The sequence below is a fragment of the Ruditapes philippinarum genome, unplaced genomic scaffold, assembly GCF_026571515.1.
Source record: "Ruditapes philippinarum isolate M1 unplaced genomic scaffold, ASM2657151v2 ctg8719_1_1_1_1, whole genome shotgun sequence".
NCBI classification, from domain to species: Eukaryota; Metazoa; Mollusca; class Bivalvia; order Venerida; family Veneridae; genus Ruditapes; species Ruditapes philippinarum.
The window spans coordinates 48,770-70,592 of record NW_026851719.1 but is presented as its reverse complement, the minus strand read 5'-3'; the positions used below and the strand labels follow the sequence as shown (position 1 = coordinate 70,592).

General features: G+C 33.2%; 1 protein-coding gene across 1 annotated transcript; it reads left to right on the top strand.

The window, feature by feature from the left end:
- The first annotated feature begins 6,574 nt into the window (after positions 1–6,574).
- Positions 6,575–8,154, top strand: LOC132737996 (uncharacterized). The gene is made up of 2 exons (XM_060725414.1): positions 6,575–6,825; positions 7,204–8,154. Exons 1-2 carry the CDS (start codon positions 6,726–6,728, stop codon positions 7,665–7,667), a joined length of 564 nt encoding a protein of 187 aa, XP_060581397.1. The 5' UTR covers positions 6,575–6,725; the 3' UTR covers positions 7,668–8,154.
- Positions 8,155–21,823: the final 13,669 nt, after the last annotated feature.

Below are 21,823 nucleotides of genomic sequence, written 5' to 3'. Positions count from 1 at the left end.
ATTTTTCATGTTACCACTTCCGTTCAGATGCGTTTGTTAAGCTCGTTGTATATGTAAATCATCATGGGTTTTAACCAACCGCAATGTGAAATAAACTTTGAACCTTTATCAATGGGTATAACAATTTGATATAATGGAATAAATAAATGGCGGCCAATTTAATATGGTTAACGTATTTCCTGTTGTTATTTCTGATGTAAAATTGTATAAACCATACGATGCATAATAACTCTAACTTTTTAACGAACAAAAAGTCAGTTTATCCCGATGAATCTATGTTTAAGATATTCATGCTTTTATATGCTGAAAATTTTGTCATTTTTGCAATTGCAGCTCAATCTTTACAATGCTGTATAAATTTATTGTATAATTGTATCTCAAAAGTCAGAAGCATCCACCAAGGATGTCCTCTTGAAATGGTGTTTATTAAACTATTAATTTAACACTCATGTACAAATAAATGAATAACGGCTTAATATCTTTAACTGTCAGCACCAAATTGTATAAACGTTGGTTAAATTAACCCAGGGTTAAACGCTAACCCTGGGTTAAATATAACCAACTTTGGTTAACTAACCAGTTTGGTTAGTCACTTGTATTAACCGAGATAACCTAAAGGTTAAATAACCAAAATGGTAAAAATTAACCGCTGGTTAAACTAACCAAAACTGATCCCGACATGCAATACATTCTATATCCGGTTATGTTATTTTCGCGGAATATGTCAAAATTAACACATGGTTTACTCTTCCATTTTTATTACAATCGAAAATTTTGATAGAAGAGTTAAAATCGGTTCAAATTTTCAATTAAGATGTTAATTTTTACAACACTAATTACATATCATCATTAAACAAATGTACAAAATATAACTTTTACGTAGCATGAACTTGTTTATGACCTCGGAACTGATGTCACGGGAATTAAATTTGAATTTATACCACGAATATTGTCGCTATAGATATTTGCCTAAAACATGGTTCAGAACGAATTTATTATGTTTTTCATGTAAAAATATTAGGAATTGTGATTATAAAATGATGAAGTAGTGAAATTAATTCGTATTTTTCCATTTCTACTGACGGTTCTTGTCGGTAATTAGTGAGACCGCATGGTTGCTATGGGCTTTGTTTACAAATTAAAATGTACTGCAAATGAGCAAATATCAAAATCATCCGTCAACTGGGACAGAAAATGGTTAGAATGTTAATAATTTCATACAAGAACCACTCGATGCAGAAGTATTGACGCATATATTTACTATCAGATTCGTACCTAAAACGTTCGAACCCAAAATATTTTGTGTAACATCAGATGTAATTTTTGAATAATTTTTGCCCCAAACTACTCTCTGTAGTTTCTCTATATAATATATGAAACTTCTGTTTCAGTAACTAAATATCATATCAGTCACCTTTGGGAAATCTTGTTGCATTTGTCAAAGCTATGTTTCATGATAGAAGAGCTTTACTGAAAGTTTACCATATTATAGCAAAATAAATAATAGAATAAAGGTCTAGTTCTTGCTTATTAACCTTAACAACAACAAAAAAACAACATGAAAAAAACATTATTGAAAACAAAATCAGTTTGCTTTCTTGTGACTGTATGACTGACATCCTTTATTTTAAACATTCAACATGTTTTATAATTCTCACTAGTCACAGCACTGAAATGCAAAATCAACTTGGTTCCCAGCAGTAAATTTACTAAACAGAGAAAAAACTAAATGATCAATAATTATGAAAAAGAAAACAATAGTCATCTTAAATTGACCATAATTAATTCATAAACAATCAAAAATGATTTTTAATTTACCTCTACTTCAATTTTGTATTATTTTTATTATACCCTACAATATTACGTTTAGGAATTCTTACATCTTATATAATAATTGCATTACTTATACATGTATCTTGTTAGTAAAAATACTTAACACTTAAATGAATGATTGGAACCTGTCAGTGAGGCTGGCCAACATTATACTAGTCCAGTAGCTTTAGGAATAGGCTATATGTCAGGTAGCAAGACACCTCACCCCCCCCCCAGACACTTCACCCCTCAAATTTTGAAGACACTTCACCCCTTAAGACACTTCACCCCCCAAAATCAGTAAGACACTTCACCCCTCATCCAATTTTTTTCTATAAAGTAAATAAAACAAGTTGGTCAACAACAAAATGCTTATATATGTTTATATTTATTATATGTCATTGAAGTAGGTAAACCAGGGTTTCAATATATGTACATAATGTAATGAATAGTATATGACTGTTACCCAATAAACAATAAGTTAGCCTATATATACTTTAATAAGTGCATACATGTAGTCTATAACTGGTTGAAAATTAAAAAGTGTCCAAATATGTTTTCTAGAATTCTATCTATTGTTAAATTATTATTATTTTGTAAAATATTCTCATCTACATTGAAAGTCTGAATAAATTATTTAATAAATAAAATACATCCTCATTTAACAATGGAATAATGGTCTAAATCTCTCTCTCCCTCCCTCTATTTATTGCTTATTTATTAACCCCCTCTCTCCCCTCTAAGAAATATCAAGAGTAGCAATGGGGATGAGATATTGAATAATATCTCCACATGGCCATTTCCAAGGTATAATGCTAAATATACTCAATAATGCTTTCATTCATCTGAGTTCAATCATAAATATTTACTTTCATTGTTTACATTATATAAAGAAGAAGTATTTTTAGAGTCAAAGCAGTTTAATTCAAAATATTAATAATAAAAGATTTGGACATGAAATTGTAAAAACAAAATGTATTTCTGTTTGAGTACCGGTACATATAGAATGAAAATATTAATGTTAAGAATTGCCTTTTTCCCATTCAGTACTATATTGTGGCACATTAAATCAGACCTAAAGCAGCTTCCTATCCTTAGAAAAGTAAAACAAGCTTTTCAATAATTCAAGAGTGAGACCAAATATCTTGTTGTTCAGTTAAATTCTGAAGAATGTGTCAGTGTATATGCCTAAATGTAGTTAATTTGAAAAAAAGACCTTTATTTGGAAAAAAATGAGGCTATTTGGGGACATTTTACAAGTTGAAAGTTAAAAGGTTGATAAAATAACTTTATGATAAATGCTTGTGTGTGAATTCATGATCATAATTAAGCTTGTAACTTTTTTTAAGAACTAAGTAAAAAACAGTTTAATTTTCATCAGAAGATGACATTGTTTATTCTTCCCTGCTGCTAGAAATAAACAAGCCCTTTATCAACCTTTGATGAGAAGACAAATTGCCTAGGTCATCATTCTGGAAATTTTGCTGATCAAATTAGGTAAAGTTTTTCAACAGGGAAATCTTCCTAATTTATAGAAAAAATGTATTGTACTCCAACAACACACACATGCACTCACAAACATATGTCTGTAATGATACTGGAATGAACTTAATTAATAACTAACTTAATTGCTTTGGATAATTTGATTAGGAATTTTTTTAAAGATTGGAAAAAATAAGCATGATTATATTTATTACAGTATTTGCCTTTTGAAATCTGTTTGATAGAGCTAAAATAATTATCAATGTATCATCAATATTCTTTTTGGAAACCAATTTATAAACATTTGATTTTTTTCGACTAATTATACACGAGATGAGCCAAAATATTTTAAGGACATTAGCTTAAAAATGTACATTGTACTAGGATTTTAAGAAAAGTCAAAATTCAAGTTTTAAGTAATATTTTTTATAACAGTTGTGAACAATTGATGATTGATTTTTCAGTATTTATCACCATATCTCTACTGTATTACTAACGCAATAAGGAATTTTTGCATATTTTGACCTCTTTCTACTCATTTGTATGGTTGCTGATATGTTACACTTTTGCATGTTGCGTTGCCGTTTATCGCCTTTTTTTCCTTGGCGCTACAAAACGTGCCAGACTGTGGCACTTTGTCTCCATGTCTCTAGGCTTATATCAAGGGAATGGCTTCTTATTGTGCTATGGCATGGCTCAAGTTGTTGTCGCCAGCAACAAAGCAGATGTCATGGTTCAGAACTGTTTCACTAATCATGGAGAAAATGTGTAAAAGGCCGGATAGCTCAGTCGGTTAAGCCCGCGGAACGGTATTCCGAGGGTCCCGGGTTCGAGTCCCGGTCAGGCTGCACATTTTTCTCACCCTTTGACATTTGGCGCCCAACTGGGGACTGTGACTGCATATAGCTTAGAGTTTAATTCACATTGCTCTGTAACTCTGTGAAATTCGAGGACGGATTACAATATAGCAGGGGAGTATGTCACGGTTCAGAACTGTTCACTTAATAGGGGAGAAGATGTGTAAGCGGCCGGATAACTCAGTTGGTAGAGCCACGGAACGGTATTCTAAGGGTCCCGGGTTCGAGTCCCGGTGAGCTGCACATTTTTCTCACCCTGTGACACATATTTAAGCCCTAATAAGCTAATTCTTCCATTTGAGTCAAGCGACAATGTGTCATCAGGCCACACACTGCGAGACAACCTGCCAATTGGCTTGTTTCACTAGCGACATGACAACAAGATGACAAGGCCTGACAACAGAGCAATCTCGACTTTTTGGTGTAGGAATAACAATTGTTAAAAAGGGGAAGCAATTATGCATGAAATATGGAATGAACAAAATATACTCTTTTATATGACTTCTTTCTTTGTTTTGCCAACTTTCATATCAGATAATGGTTTTATACACAAAACGCAACAAAAAACAAAAAAGTCATGCAAACTGTTTGTCAACTGATAGTGTCACAAAAAGTTAAATGCATTATCATACCTTCTTCATAATCATAATGATAAGTTCAGCAAGAGAATTCTCTAAGGTGATATATCCTGTCAGTCTGTAAACCTTTAATAATTCATGTTGTTATTGACAATTACACGAAAACGCACACATATGTGTTGATCGAAACAAAATTTACTGATCAATCACAAAGTATACAGCCTCATGTCACTAACAAAGTTTGCACTATTACCCTATGCTACGACCGGATGTAAACAATACGTTCGCACAGGGCATGCGCGGTGGTTAAATCCCACCCATTTTATTCGATTAAATTCTAGAACAACCACTACTTTCAGTTTCAATTTTGCTGACAAATAACAGTTTGAGTCAACGTTAGTGTTAATTTTAATTTCAATGTCCAAAACTTTGCACTACACGGCATAATTTTCATTACATATCCGTATTATCATCGTCATGGTAGTTTTTATTCCAGTCGGTCAAAATGACGGTACACATTTACATGTAAACAAACAGATTTAACTTCTCAGACAATTTAAATAAGGAATGGACACACGGTAAATTCTGTTGCAACGTAAAGTATATTCATAAACCTGTTTGAGAAAAATTGTCTCCGTGTTCAAATAAATTTCAAAAACGGAAAAAAAATCAGTCTTTTACCGATTCTCTGCAACATAACCTTATTATTCTGTTGAATTAATTTGACTTTATAACGCTCGTATACAATTATTTATTGATCGATTTTCATTATATCTATTTTGTAATACCTATCATTCAATATGCAATCAAACAAAACCAAGTTTTCCTACATTCAAGGAAACTGTTCGTTAGGACGAGCTTTCAAAACGAATAGGTAGCAATTTCCAACACGCTTACCGAAACTCCAACATGGCGGCTCATTTGCATAATTTATTCATAAACGCAGGAGCATAGAACTTTGTTAGTGCATGTTTGTCTTTGCAGGGATCTCCCGCTGCGTACTGGTCCAGAATGACTTCGTAATTTAACTCATAAATTGTCCTTCAAGTCTATCCTCAGTATGATCTTCATTTAATCGGTTCAAAATGACATTTTGTATCATGATTTATCCGAATTATCCGACACTGACAGCTGATTTTTAAAACTGTTTATTTCCGGCTCTGGAAAAGTTTGTTTCCGTTTCCCGTCACTACGCAACTTATAGAAATATCGTTGCCATCATATACAACCGATAATAGTCTATTTCGAAGCAAAAATGAACAAAAGTTGAGACGAAGCGTACAAACGGCAGCCATTTTATTTCTGGTTAATGTTTGGTTAAAATTTAACCTACCTCCTATACGTGGGTTAATTTAACCAGAAATTTACGCTGGTTAAATTTAACCAAAATTTTATACAATCGGTTAACCAAAGTTTAACCCAAAAGTTAACCTAACCATGGATTTAACCCAGTGGTTAAAGTAAACCAACGTTTATACAATTGGGTGCTGAAATGCAACTTGTGTGCCTACAACAATAACACTTAACCACTGTCACACATTTTAATCATTAACATTATTTTAATTGGTAATTATGTAATGCAAATAAATAGAGATGTTGTTTCAAAAATATCATCTTTTAGCTCTTGTGGCAATCCTCATCACAGGACGAGAACCGTTTGAGAACTATTTATATGCAACCACCCAACGACCAATTATTTATAATTTCATCAAGATCAAGAAATATAATAGAAGATATGCTGTTTAAAGATTGTCTAGTTTTAGCTTTGACGGCATTTTTTTCAGACGGACGGAGGGTAAACCTAGAGTCCCCTCCGGTTAAACCGGTAGGGGACAATTATGGGTGCATTTGTTGCCGATAAACTTAGTTTGGTTTCAAACCCGTTTTGTAAACCCTACATTTGTTTTTCAGTTTTTCACTTAAACTAAAACTGATTTAGTTGTTTTTAGAAGCGGAAACAAGAACCGGTTTCGCAAACTGACCAAACTGCCTCCAGATGCAGTTTGATCGGTTTAGGTTGTCCGAACATACATGCACTTTCCTGGAAAAATGGCGGCAGCCAAACATGAAGGAATGTTGGACCAACATTCAAATCGGTAATTGGCAAATGAGCATAATTTTTTAAACATTTTAAGCGGAACAGTAATGTTACTTATTAGTTGCAAAGTTGTATGACACAGCTTATAATGCTTTATAAGTAGAACTTGTGATGTTGCATTTATAATCTAGAAGTATAGACGAAACGTACGTACTCGAGTCTCAACGTACCCAGCATTAAAAAGTCAAAGTAGAGATCTACTTAACATATATCACAAAATATTCTCTTCTATATTTTAGTTTTAATATTTAAAAAGTAGCTATTTATGTGATGAAATTAAGTATTCTTTAATAATTTACTTCTCACTCTCAGTCCTGTAATAAATTACGTTGAACTGTTGAATTATTATTTTCTAAGGATTCTTACTTTATTTCAGTATCACAGAACGAATTATTGCAAAGCCCAAGTTTTCAGTGGACGAGACCTGCTGTTCTTAGGTTAATAGCACTTTATAAAGAGAATGAAGCAAAATTTCAGAAACCAGCTATTAAGAAAAAGACAGTTTGGCAAGAAATTGCAAACAAAATTACTGAACACCTGTTACCAGTAACATGGCAGCAGTGTGAACAAAAATGGAAAAACATGACAAAAGCATACAGAGACACAATCGATAATAACCGAAAATCTGGTGCTGATAGAAAGGAATGCCCTTTCTTTAAAGAAATTGGAGAAATATATGGGTACAGACCAAATGTTACTCCATTACATTGTGAAGGATCAATGGCTGAAGCTGGTGAAAGTGAATCTAGCACAGGTAGTGAAGAACCAGGAGCTTCTACATGTAGTTCACCAATCAAGAAAAAAAGCAGAAAACAAGAAAAAACAAAACCGATACAGTAATACAGTTAATAGAAGATATGAAAGAAAAGAAAAGGGAGTTAATAACTGAGATAAGAAAGCAACATGAAGATAGAATGACAACTGAAAAACAGAAAATTGAACTTTTGTCAAAATTACTGAAAGATTGAAGTTAAGAAAGCTGGACAACAGTATTGCTTGTTTTAAAATGCTCAGCACCTAGAACTGATTGCGTTTTAATATGCTCAGCACATAAAATGGTATGGATTGCTTGAAAATGCTCAACACTTAGAACAGTACAGCTTGTTGAAAAACGCTCAACATAAAGAAGAGTATCACTTATTCGAAAGTAATTTACACATATAACAGTATCACCTGTTTGAAATTGATCAACATGTAGTACGCAATCACTTGATTAAGTATCAGTTTGCTGGATTGTTAATGTGCTAATTCATTCTGTTTTGGAAGTTCTGTCTGAAGAACAGACATTAGTGTTTTGAAATTTATAAAACCTTACTCAGTTTTCTTGTTAAAGTATGATGGTTTAGTTTTTAAAGTGTTCTAACATTTCATTTCAACTAGGCAGCAGATTACCTGCCAAATTTGTTTGCTAATTTTTGCCCAGTTTAAGGTCCAGGTGTTCTTATATCTACTTTGTTGACTTAATTGGTCATTTTGAGTTTCGTGCAAAGAATGCACCTGACTAACATTCTTTTAGATATCCAAAATGTACAGTGTTTTTAAAATTAAATGATAAAAGTAATGATCTTCTCAAGTTCTGCCATAGACTTAATATGATTCAGTTTATGAATTTGTGCTCCATTCAAAACATGGCTTTAAAAGGATTTAAGAAGGAAATTCTGCGTGGTCACTGGTTTTATTAATAGTATAGTGGAAACTTCTTTATAAACGTATGTACATGTATAAAGCAAGTTTTCTTGTCATGCTGTAAAAATTGTTGTGGCCTTCTAGTTTATTTTTTGTAAGATCAACTATACTGCAGTAAATATTATTAAAATGATTATAGGAATTTCAAACCTATGGAATTTATAATATGCCCCATTGAACAGCTGTAGGGCGATATATGTGTGTTTTTCTGTGTGTGCTCACTTCTGCGAGTCGTATTAGCTTCATATCTTTTAAACTGCTTAAAGATTTTGAATTTATTTGTGTATTTGCTATTGAGATAATGTGTCCAGTACAGATTTAAGCTATACTGACACAATTTCAATAAAGTACTTGAGCTTCAAACTTCCACTTTACAATGGTTATATGTTAAGTCTCCACACCTTATCTCTCTTAACTGCCTGAAGTAATTTAGCAGAAATGTTTAACATAATGAAATGGCGTGTGTTTATTGGTCCATTCTTGTAACAGTTCAAGGTCATGCAGACACAGGGCAGAGCGCAAGTTTATAAAGATATGCTTGGCACTCATCGTTTGTTATACACAGTAGCTGATACCAATACCTTTGCAGACAGAACTTGTATATCTTTTAATATTTTAAGATAGACTTTGAATTTGCATTTTAGCAAATATCAGCTAAATGATGGAAACAAACTTCCTGTTGTAAGAAAACCAGTTTCGAAATTCAAGTATACTTGTTTTTATTTGAGCTTTATTTGATCATTTATTATTGTGGAAACTACAATCGTACGATGAACCCTTGTTTGTGCTAACAGTTTTTAATGCCCTTGTCTTTTTTAAAGTTTTAGGGTAAATTGACTCGACATATACTATTTTTTAGACTTGTTTAGTTATGACATGTGAGTTATTTCTCAGATGTGAGAAGGTGGAAATTAATATTGTTCTAGATTTTTTTTCACAACTGATCATATTTTCATTGGAGGATTCTTTATTTTACTTTTAAGACTTGTAGGAAAAAAGTGTACAGTGTACAAGATAATTTAAGAAAATTTCTTTTTTTACATGTGTTATGTTTATAACATTCAGTTAAATAAAAGAGAAACACAGCTTATGAATGTTTTCTTTTAATTTTGACTAAATCAGTTATTTATTATCTTATCTGTAAATAATACTGCCACTTGGTATACACCCTAATGCATGTACTGTTCAAAGTTACAAAAGGTCGGCAATGGCTTTTCGTTTCACGTCAGCTTGACGCACATGTTTTACAAATGTCCATAAAATTGTTGACCTCTTCGTTGTCCTCGGCGCTATCCTGTATGAAATTCCAGGGATGTCCTCAGCACTGTTGTACAGACAAAGTTGATGAAGACAACAACAACTTAGTACAACATGCACAATAGCTTTGATGTCTGTCAGATCCACAAATTTCAGTCTGCGAAAGCGTCCTTTCAGAGCTCCAAAAGCTCTTTCTATGCAGATTCTTGTTTGAACTATGTTTGTAATTGTACCTTTTCTGGATTTCAATTGAGGTTTCCAAAGTCCTTAAAGGTACCATTAACCAGTTGGATAGTGGATAGGCTGAATCTCCAAGTAGATGTGGTGTTGATGGGAAAACATGTAGATTTCTTCACTTTCAGCTGCTGAAGCACTCTTGAATAACGGGGAATTTCTAAGGACTCGTGCATCGTGCACTGACCCAGGCCCACGCCGCCAATATTACATCTAAAAACTTAAGGTTACAGTCGCAAACTGCTTGAAGTATCAAGGAGGGTAACCTTTTCTGTGAATATAGTTTTCTGGGAATTCTGTTGGGGTGCGGAATAGGGATATGACTTCCATCAATCGCTCCAATGACACCTGGAAACCATTGATTTTCCTGGAATCCATCTAACAGTTCTAGCAGCTGTCCGTTTCTCTGGCCATTTCATAATCTGGTAGCAAGTGTTTACAAATTTTCTCTGAAATTTCATGAATGCATTTGTGAACAGAATACTCGCATACCCCAAATATATCTGCCAAAGCTTGGATACGTCTGTTGTGTTGATATATACTTGACATATATTAGCAGTTTCTTTTCAACGCATATTTCCCCTTTACCTATGTATGGAATCATTTGTTCTACTAACGAGTCGAATGTTTCCCTACTGATTCGGAATCTGTCCTTAAAATCATCAACACTATAATATGGCAATACTCCCTCCACATAGTTCTGGATTCGTTTTTTTCTTTCTCTAAATGTTGTGGTGGCAACAGCCATGCTACAAACTGTGTTCCTGGTTATTTTTTGTAGCAAAAGAATATTGTCATCGTATTCAGAACACATTAATTCTTCTAAAATTAGATATCAGGATACATTGTCCACCATTTTTACTTGATAAACCCACAGTTTGGTGATTAAAACTAAACAGGTTTCAGGTTGATCCTAATAACACTAAACTGCAAACCTATAACATGAACTGGTTTATCGGCAACAAATGCGCTCAAAGACTCACAGCATAATGAAGATTTATAATAAAATTGATATATCATCTATGTTACTTAGCGCTACGTGGATGTTTCAGTCGGTTTTAATCTTTTAAATTGTATAAATCGATTACTGTATTGTTTTCTGAATAGCGATTTTACTATTTCATGTTCCGATAAATAGTAACAGTGAATTTTACAGGTACAATATCAACATGCACTATTATATGACCGGATGAACCGTGTTCCGAAATTTTGCTGCTCCTTAAACTTTTGAATCGGTATGACTAAATAACGTAACGGAGATTTTTTGGCGCAAGTGGCACAATTTTTACTCAAGATTTTCCTCAAATATTGTGGTTGGAGGCATGCAGCTTTATATACTGTTTATTCAAATCAAATCATATACACATTTTTATGTTAATCTGGGACTTAAAATTGTTTGATTAACAAACTTTATGCGCGTTTTGGAATATGTAGAGGAAATGTTTCCATATACTTACCAAAACATTAACCGGAAATGTGCTTATTGAATTTTATAAGTTCTAAACTTTTTTGTGATATCTGTGATATATACATGTGTATATCATTTATTTAAAATTTAGTTTGATGACATAACATAAATTGTTCCCTTTTAGAAAAAGTATCCCTAATGCGCCAAGAAGAAAGCATATAATCAATCAAAACATTTTTAAAAAATGAAGTGTAAAACAAACTTTCATAAGGATACTATACTGAACCAAAAAGAAACTTTCGCAAAGTATGTGCAAGTTGTTCAAGGGTACCACTTAGATGTACACACTTATATACATGTTGTAGCTTGATAAACTCGTTTTGTTTGCAAAATCGGTCAGCTAATCCCCGTATAAAAGCCCGATATGTTTATTCAACGTAAAAATCGAGTTTCAAAAGGATTGAAAAACTGTACTAACATATCTACATTCAAATTTGGTAAACGTTTCTTTTTTTGTTTCAGTATATATTCAATATATATGATAAATTCTATTTTGTTAAATAACTGTAATTTATAAGCATACCTTGTGTCTTTTATGCAAAATTATCCCCAAATATTTTCGAATTAAACAAACTTTTCACAGCAGCAAAAAGACCTCTCGCATGCTTCTTTTTAAAGAAGCAAACTTGTATCAATTTATTGACAAATAGGGGTGTCGATAATTATTGTATAAAAGCATATTATTTATCGCTTTAACTTAAAAATTACCACCTGATAAACCTCTTATTAGCATAATAGCGTAGTGCTCTGTGGGTGTAGATACTGGAAAAGGCAATTTTTACATTTCTTTTTTGTTTTCTGTTTTTTTTGTTCAACAACCCGTGAATTCCATTCGAGAACATTGTATACATGTACACATTCGCATCCAACAGGTTAAGTATAAGACAACACAGTTGTGAATTGGGTGATAAATGGGCAACGGTAAAAATATATGTACAAATGAGCAATATTGTTAAATACTGAATGTAATTGATTATTAACAAAGTTACGTCCCCTTTATAAAGCTACCACATTAAATAAATGTTCATGGGAGTATTTTTTTTTATTTAGACTGTATACATATATATATTTCTGTTTACCGTATATATTTAGTCCTTGGAACATATTAATACATACGTCAAGGGAAGGGAGTTCAATGTAGTATGGTAAGAAGGTTATTTTAATAGATATTTAAGGTCACGGGGTTACTGATTATTCAAGCAACGTTTACCATAAAACTGAAAAAAAAAATACAATTTGATTTTAACCTGTGTTGAATAGTTTAAACATTTTATAAAGTGGTTCTGTTTTGTGACCAGCGTGTGATTGTTATGCGGCGGCGTAAAAAGGACACGGTTATGGATAGTGCCGTGATAATCACACGCACGACTTTATAATTAATCAGTTTCATCCGAATGATAAACATTTCCTCTAAAACTAGTTCTACATTTAATGGTAAACTTTTTTTAGAATACTAGATCTACTGTTCTATTTGTACAATTTGTTTCATTACCACGCTTCGTCATAATCACATGGTTGGGAGTAGGGCCGTGATAATCACACGTACGGTCTTATATACACTCCAAATAACACGAAATATATACCATTTTATTCCAAAATGAATTTAGCATCAAATAGTATAACTTTTGTGCGAATGCTATGTTTGCCCAAAACGCGGGACTGTATTAAAAAAGCACATTTTACTTGAATTTTCATATGAATCGTCATTTTCATATTAATATATATAATTGTGTTTTTATTTTTTCTGGTTTATAGTTTATAAATAAAAAAAACCCCACCAGACGTTAAAAGATATTTGATTTAGTGCAGATTGATAAAATGCTCAAGATAATATTCTTAATCAAAGCACTGCAAGCACTGAGGTATACTTTGCTTGACTATGTTGACATTACGGTCTCTATTTGTGTCATCAAAACCATGTTGATTTTGACTGACCTCAAAATCAATAGAGGTCATCTTCTGGGTACGGTCAATGTCCCTAACAAGTTACACAAACCTAGGCTTATTTCTTTTCAAGTTATTTATGGGACAAGGAAAAAGTTTCGTTGCTGTATTTTGCCAGGCAATTAAGATACTCGACTATATGGTTTGCAAAACTAAAGAGCATTACAGAAATCAGTTTGCAAAACACCTGTCCTTTATCTACAGTATACAATATTCGAAAAGTAAAATGGAGTTTCAGTGTTATTTTTATAAATATAAAAGTCTATGAAAATGCAGAATTGAATCATCCAGCAAGACTAACAGTTACATGCTTAATACACACACTTGAAAAATACATGCCATAGTATTTTTACTATATACATATCAGAAAAACCTATGACCCCCTGGCAGGGCCAATTTTGACCCCAGGGCTATAATTTGAAGAATTTTGGTTGAGGTCTACACAGGTGAAGGTTTCATGACAAATTATCTAACATCTAGCCTTTGTATATACAGAGGAAAAGATTTTTTAAGTTTTTACTATATGTACATATGAGGAAAACGTATGACATTGGGGCCAATTCACTAGTGCCAACATTTGAACAACTGTGGTGGAGGATCTACTGATGATATTATATACCAAGTATCTAAGCTCTAAGCCTTAAACCTTCAGACAACAAGATTTTTTTTTAAAATTTACTATATACATATAACAAAAACCTATATACATGACCCCAGGGGCGAGGCCAATTTTGACTCTAGGGCTATAAATTAAATAATTTTGGAATAGTTTCGCTACACAATGTTTCATGACAAATATCTAACCTCTAGCCTATGTCAATTCAGAGGAGAAAATTTCAAGTTAATACTACATACATATAGGAAAACCTATGACCCCCAGGGCGGGGTCAGTTTTGACCCCAGGGGTAGAATGTGAACACCCTTGGTAAAGGTCTACCAGATAATGCCTTATGCAAAATACCTATGCTCTAGGTCTTATGGAATTCTTCGAACAACTTTAGAAGCCATTCACCCATGGAACAATCCTGCTAAGTTTGGTTGAAATTGGACAAGATGTTTTTCACAAGAAGATGTTTTAAGTTCACTATATAATCTTCAAAACACCTACACACATGTACACGTACAAACGCATGGGCACCCACCCACACGCAGGTGAATCGCTTCATGCCACCGCAGCATCTACATTCATCAGACCGGCAGAACAACACATTTTCAAAACAATAAAATGACAATTACATTGTTGATGTGTCCACTGAAGCCATATGAAATTCAATTCAAGGTTTTTACTTTTAAAATAAACTTTTGCTTTTCATTCCAAGCTTGTAAACAAACAATATGAGGTAAGATAAATGGAAAAGTCAACCTTGTGGACCTCATTGGACCTTAAGGGTTGGGAGGAGTGTAGGAATCCAAAGATTATTGAATTGCCTTGAAAGCATTTTGATTTATCCAAAGAGTGCATCAGAAAGTATAATTCAGCACATAATATGCTATATATCAAAATTAAATGCCCAATATCTTAATTTTTATGTTTACTATAAATAAATTAATTAATTCCTTTTATATAATCTATGAATTCAGTTTATAGTATCTTTTTGCACTGACTTTTATTACAGTCTTTGCTTTTTGTGATACCAAACACTGTGCAATTTTTTCTAAGCACCTCTACTCCAAATAAACAAATGAAGTAATTGAAGATCAGGACCTTGAGTTATATTATACATTCTTACTGAGTGGGGGATCTAACATCACTGCCTTCCCGGTTCACCCTGTCTCAACCCCAGGTCCGCCTCTGTCTTGGTACAGACCACCCTGTCTCATCGTCTGCAAGTTCCTACATATATGGCCAGTTGGGACTGTTTAATGTCACAGAGGAGAACTTTATATAGTTTTTAGACAATCCATAGATATTTTTACAATCCAATAGGGGAAAATGTCTCCCCTTCAAACAAAAAAGGTCAAATTAAGAAGTTGTACTGTTACAATGTCTTACAATATATTATCAAAAATAAAGTCACATAAATTATATAGCAATTACGAAAGCCTAATAGTGTCAAATGAAATAAAAAATAAAAATGCAAAGGCGCTATAACGCGAATAAAGGCGTTATTACGCGAATCAAAAGGCGTAATAACGCGATTAAAGGCGTTATAAAGCGAATCAAAAGGCGTAATTACGCAAATCAAAAGGCGTAATAACGCGAAAAAAGGCGTAGCAATGCAAATAAAGGCGAAGTAACGCGAATAAAGGCATTATAACGCTAATCAAAAGGCGTAATAACGCGAATAAATGCGTAATAACGCGAATCGAAAGGCGTAATAACGCGAATAAAGGCGTTATAACGCGAACTGAAAGGCGAAATAACGCCTTTATTTTCGTTATAACGCGAAACAAAAGGCATAATAACGCAAATTAAAAGGCGTAGTAACGCGAATAAAGATGTAGTAACGCCAAACAAAAGGCGTAATAACGCGAATCAAAAGGCGTAGTAACGCGAATAAAGGTGTAGTAACGCGAACCAAAAGGCGTAATAACACAAATTCAAACGCATTATAATGCCAATTTTATACCATATTTATACTTATCAAATGGCCTAGTAACGTGAGAAAGGAAGAACAATATTAATCTGAATTTATTGCTCAAGATATAAACTCGTATAGAATAATATAATATACATTTACAATAACTATCATTCCATTTGCGCAGTAACATTGCAAACCATTTGTAATAAACCAATGAAGACTCTTTGATATTTGTCAATATCAGGTGACTTGGAGACTTAAAGGTCCATTGTGTTATATGTCAAGACAGTTACTCTGAATTCACATCATTGATTTTACCCATGTCACTATAAAAATAAATTTCTATTTTTCTTATATCTTATCTTATTTTATATGTGCATCATATGTTCAATTATAATTATACGGATATGTCCTGTATAATTACTTAATAACCTGTAGTATCTTTTAATTATGTGAGTCGTTCCTAATTACGATATAGGTAATGTGCTTTAGGTAACAAGATTTGGAAAAACGTAGGGCATACGTAAGTCACATTAGGGTGAAAGTATCTCTAATTATTGATAGGTATGCTTAGAGGGGTAAAAGTGTTTCTGTTAAGTTACAATTATAGGAGACATTGACTTCTTTGTCTTTATCGAAAAGTATCTATATTTGGGTGATATTAACCTCTAGTCTCACGAAAGCATTTCCTTATAAAAGATTAAAAAAATCAGACTGTGGCCTTAGGACGTACCCGTACAGAATTGAAAATAAAACGTCAGCTTGATCAATACATTTCAATCAACATTGTTCTTCCTATCTTACATCATACAGTTTGGAATTTAAATGGTATTAAATTAGCGTTATAACGCTTTTTGTTTCGCGTTATTATTCCTTTTGGTTCGCGTTATTACGCCTTAATGTTCGCGTTATAACGCCTTTTGATTTGCGTTATTACGCCTTTTGATTCGCGTTAAAACGTGAATAAAGAAGGCGTTAAAACGCGAATTGAAAGGCGTTATAAGGCGATTTGAAAGGAGTAATAACGCGAAAAAAGGCGTTATAACGCGAATTAAAAGGCGTAGTAACACCTCTATTCGCGTTATAACGCGAAACAAAGTCGTTATTACGCGAATCAAAAGGCGTAATAACGCCTTTATTCGCGTTATATCGCGAAACAAAAGGCGTAATAACGCGAATTAAGGCGTAATAACGCGAAACAAAGTCGTAATTACGCGAATCAAAAGGCGACATAACGCCTTTATTCGCGTTATAACGCGAATCCAAAGGCGTTTTAACGCGAATAAAGGCGTTATATCGCGAATCAAAAGGCGTAGTAACGCCTTTATTCACGTTTTAACGCGAATCAAAAGGCGTACTAACGCCAATAAAAAAGGCGTTCTAACGCGAATAAAGGCGTTATAACGCGAATCAAAAGGCGTAATAACGTGAATAAAGGCGTTATAACGCGAATCAAAATGCGTAATAACACGAACCAAAAGGCATAATAACGCAAAACAAAAGGCGTTATAACGTTAATTTAATACCATATAAATTCCAAACAGTGGCCTAGTAATGTCAGATAGGAAGAACAATTTGATCTAAATTAATCGATCAATTCGTACGTTTTATTTTCAATTCTGTACGGATACGTCCTAAGGCCACAGTCTGATTTTTTAAATCTTTTATTAGGAAAGACTTTCGTCAGATTAGAGGTTAACTATCACCAAACTATAGATACTTTTCTACATAGACAAAGAAGGCAATGTCTCCTATAATTGTGACTTAACTGAAACACTATCCCCCAATTTAAACATACTTATCAATAATCACCCTAATGTGACTAACTTATACCTTACGTTTTCCCAAATCTTGTTACCTATAGCCTATTACCTATAGCTTAATTAGGAATGGCATTCACATAATTAGAAGATACTAGATGTTATAAGGTAATCAAATAGGATATATCCGAAGATAATTGAACATATGACTCACATATAAGATAAGATATAAGATAAGATATAAGATTAGATAAGAAATTCATTTACTATAGTGACATGTGTAAAATCAATGATGTGATACATGTGAGTTCAGATTAACTGTATTTACGTCCAGTCCAATAAGGCTCCAAGTCACCTTAAATTGGCAAATATTAAAGAGTCTTCATTAGTTTATGACAAATAGTTTGCATTATTACTGCGCAAATGGAATGTTAGTTATTGTAAATGTATATTATATTATTATATACGAGTTTATATCTTGAGCAATAAATTCAGATCAATATTGGTCTTGCTTTCTAACGTTACTAGGCCATTTGATTAGTATAAATATGGTATTATATTGGCATTATAATGCGTTTTAATTTGCGTTAGTACGCCTTTTGGTTCGCGTTACCACGCCTTTATTCGCGTCACTACGTCTTTTGATTTGCGTTATTACGCCTTTTATTTCGCGTTATGTCATTACAGACTATTCTAGCTGTATATAAACATACAAATAAATTTTTAATATTTATATATTGAATAGTATAAGATGAAAGATTTACAATTTGAAGAAGTTCATCAAATAGATGGGGCCCAGGAATGATGAATATATGGATAGAAATATTATTTTTTGACTGACTTTATGTACCTTTATTTTTGTTTTTCTAGTTGCGGCTAGGAAATTAATATTTATTCTTTTAAACCTAGGTTATCAATTAAGATTTCATCATAAAGATCTTCAGGCCTCTAAATAAAGTAATATGGGTGCTTAATATTATTTATGCTATTTTAATCAAAGCCATCATGATGCTTGAAAACTGATTAAACTAGAACTATCGCTGAATGCGATTTATACCCCAACCAATATCTTTGACAGAAGACTACTTGGAAAGGTGGTTAAGGGAATAACTTTAAAGTGACACATATACATAAAAAGAAATAATCTCTGGTGAAAAAAAACCACTAGAAGTCACAGGTAACAGTAAAAATATATATCATCAAATCATGTTCGAAACAGTTACATATAACCTTTCATTTTCCCAATGTACTAAACATTTTATATTTATTAAGTCAATTTTTGACTTTAAACTGTGGCCTTGACCTTAAGCTGGCTCAAGATTAAGATGGGTTCTGCACATTGTCCAGTTGGGGTGAACATTTGAGTAAAATTTGAAGAAAATCGTTCCATTAGTATAGAATTTATAGAGCGGACACAACTTTTGTCAAGTATTGATTGTATGTAAATTTTAAGTCTTAAAAAGGGGCATAACTTTGCCAAAATGCAATATAGAGTTATGAAACTTGACCTGCATATCTTATTTGTGACATCTCATACATATTTCAAGTTTCAAGCAAATACCTGTGCTAAGTTCCATAAATATTCAAGTACATGTTAAAATTTAAGAACATTTTCTAAGTCAATTGTTTACGTTCAAGTGACCTTGACTTTTAGCCGGAACAAAGATGACATGGATTCTGCACATAACCTTGTTGAGGTGAATATTTGAGTAAAGTCTAATATTGTCTAATATTTGATTGTATGTAAATTTGAAGACTTAAAAAGGGGCATAACTTTGTTAAAATGCAATACAGAGTTATGGAACTTCACCAGCATATCTTAATTGTGATTGTATTTGATTGTTTGATATTTGACCTTCAATTGTGACCTTGACCTTGAGCTGACACATGGGCAACATCGGTTCTGCACATCCCCTTGTTGAGGTGAACAATTGAGCCAAGTTTGAAGAAAATCCTTCAATTCATTTAGGACTTACAGAGCGGATACGACATATTGTGTTATATTTGATTGTTTGATATGTAACCTTCAATTGTGACCTTGACATTGAGCTGACACATGCGCAACATGGGTTCTGCACATCCCCTTGTTGAGGTGAACATTCGAGCCAAGTTTGAAGAAAATCTTTTAATTAGTGTAGGACTTACAGAGCGGACACGAAAAACTGTCTAATATTTGATTGTTTGATATTTGACCTTCAATTGTGACCTTGACCTTAAGCTGACACATGGGCGTTAAGTTTGAAGAAAATCTTTCAATTAGTGTAGGACTTACAGAGCGGACACGACATATTGTGTAATATTTGATTGTGTTTGATATTTGACCTTCAATTGTGACCTTGACCTTGAGCTGAGACATGGGCAACATGGGTTCTGCACACCCCCTTGTTGAGGTAAACATTTGAGCCAAGTTTGAAGAAAATCCTTCAATTGGTATAACATTCATAGAGCGGACACGAAAATGGAGACGGACGGACGGACCGACCAACTGACCGACCGACCGACGCGACAAAGCGAATCCATTTTAGCCCCCCCCCCGCCCACATTTTGTGGTGGGGGTATAACAACACCAATAAAATCTTGAAAATAAATCAATGGCCTGTAGGTGATGAGAGTAATATTTCCAATGTAAGTTATTAAATTGGCTTGTAAATACTGTTCACTGTTAAGGGGAAAATGTGTAAGTGGCCCGGGATAGCAAAGTAGTTGAGTACAAATCCTGAGTGCAAGTATTCACCAGTCAGAGTTATTATATGCTTGCCTGTGGCTAAATGATTCAAAATATATAAAACCGAACCATTCATGGGACTTTAAATGAGAAAAGAAAACCCAAAGATGAATGAATAAATTTATTTATTTTAATAACTTGGTGAATTTCAGCAAAAATATTAAGAGAGAACTGTGTAAAGTGATTTTTTAATTCTAGTGTAATTATGTTTCTTCATAAGACATTATTAATTTTAATGACTTTGATTTTCTAAATATTTGTGTTTTGTTAGTTTATAACAGTCACAATTTCCTGGGAAAATATTTTGGTATAATTATGATAATAGAGTAAAACACATTATTTGGCACTTAAATCATTATTTTAAGAGAAAAGATCTAGATAAAGTGTAAGAGTGAGATAGCATGGTGAAGATGGGATCTTAGTATCTCATGATCCTTGGATCACAAGATCAAGATGTAACAACTCTACAACAGATCACCTCCCTTTAATAAGATTTCCATTTACTTAATTTGCATTTATTCATTGATAACAGAACTTTTCTTAACATTTTTAAATACATAGTATTTGTTTTTAATTTAATTATGATCAGATGGACTGGATTAATAGGATTATGCCATGGTTCATAACTGTTCACTGTTTAGGGAGAAAATGTGTAAGTGGCCCGGGGATAGCTCAGTCGGTCGAGCCACAGTATGGTACTTTGAGGGTCCCGGGTTCAAATCCCGGGCTGGCTGCACATTTTTCTCACCCTGTTTATATTAATTGGCGCCCAATGTGCTGCCTTGACTGCAAATAGCTCAGAGTTCAATTCACATAGCTCTGTATTACCCTTAGAAATGTGAGGGTTGATGTGTAAGCTGCTTAATAGCTCAGTCGGTAGAGCTGTGGTAAGGTATTCTGAGTGTCCCAGGTTTGAGTCCTGGTCAGGCTGCACATTTTTTTCACCCTGTTACAAAATTACCAATTCGTAGTCTTGTGATAATTCAAATTGGACTAAAATTATGAACTTTTTATATGCATGAAACATTTTAAATCTTGTTGCATATAATTATACAAATTGATTAACTTGTATAAGAGATATACAGAGATATTGTTGGAGTGACAATTAAAACACCATATGTTCCTGTATATATATAGAAAACAACATTTGAATTATAGAAATTAAATGTTAACATAATGATGTTGATCCAGGAATTTACAACAGAGGAGTTTGAACAATTTCAACAAGGGGTATAATACATATTTCAGTGTGTACATGTATTTAGTACCATTGACCTAGTGGTTAAGGCGTCTGCCTTCTGATCGTGAGGTTGAAGGTTCGAGCCCCACGGGGAGCGCTAATTGAAAGATGAATGTTTCAAATGCGACTCGTTTTGAAATGGCCACTTCGTGAGCTTCAA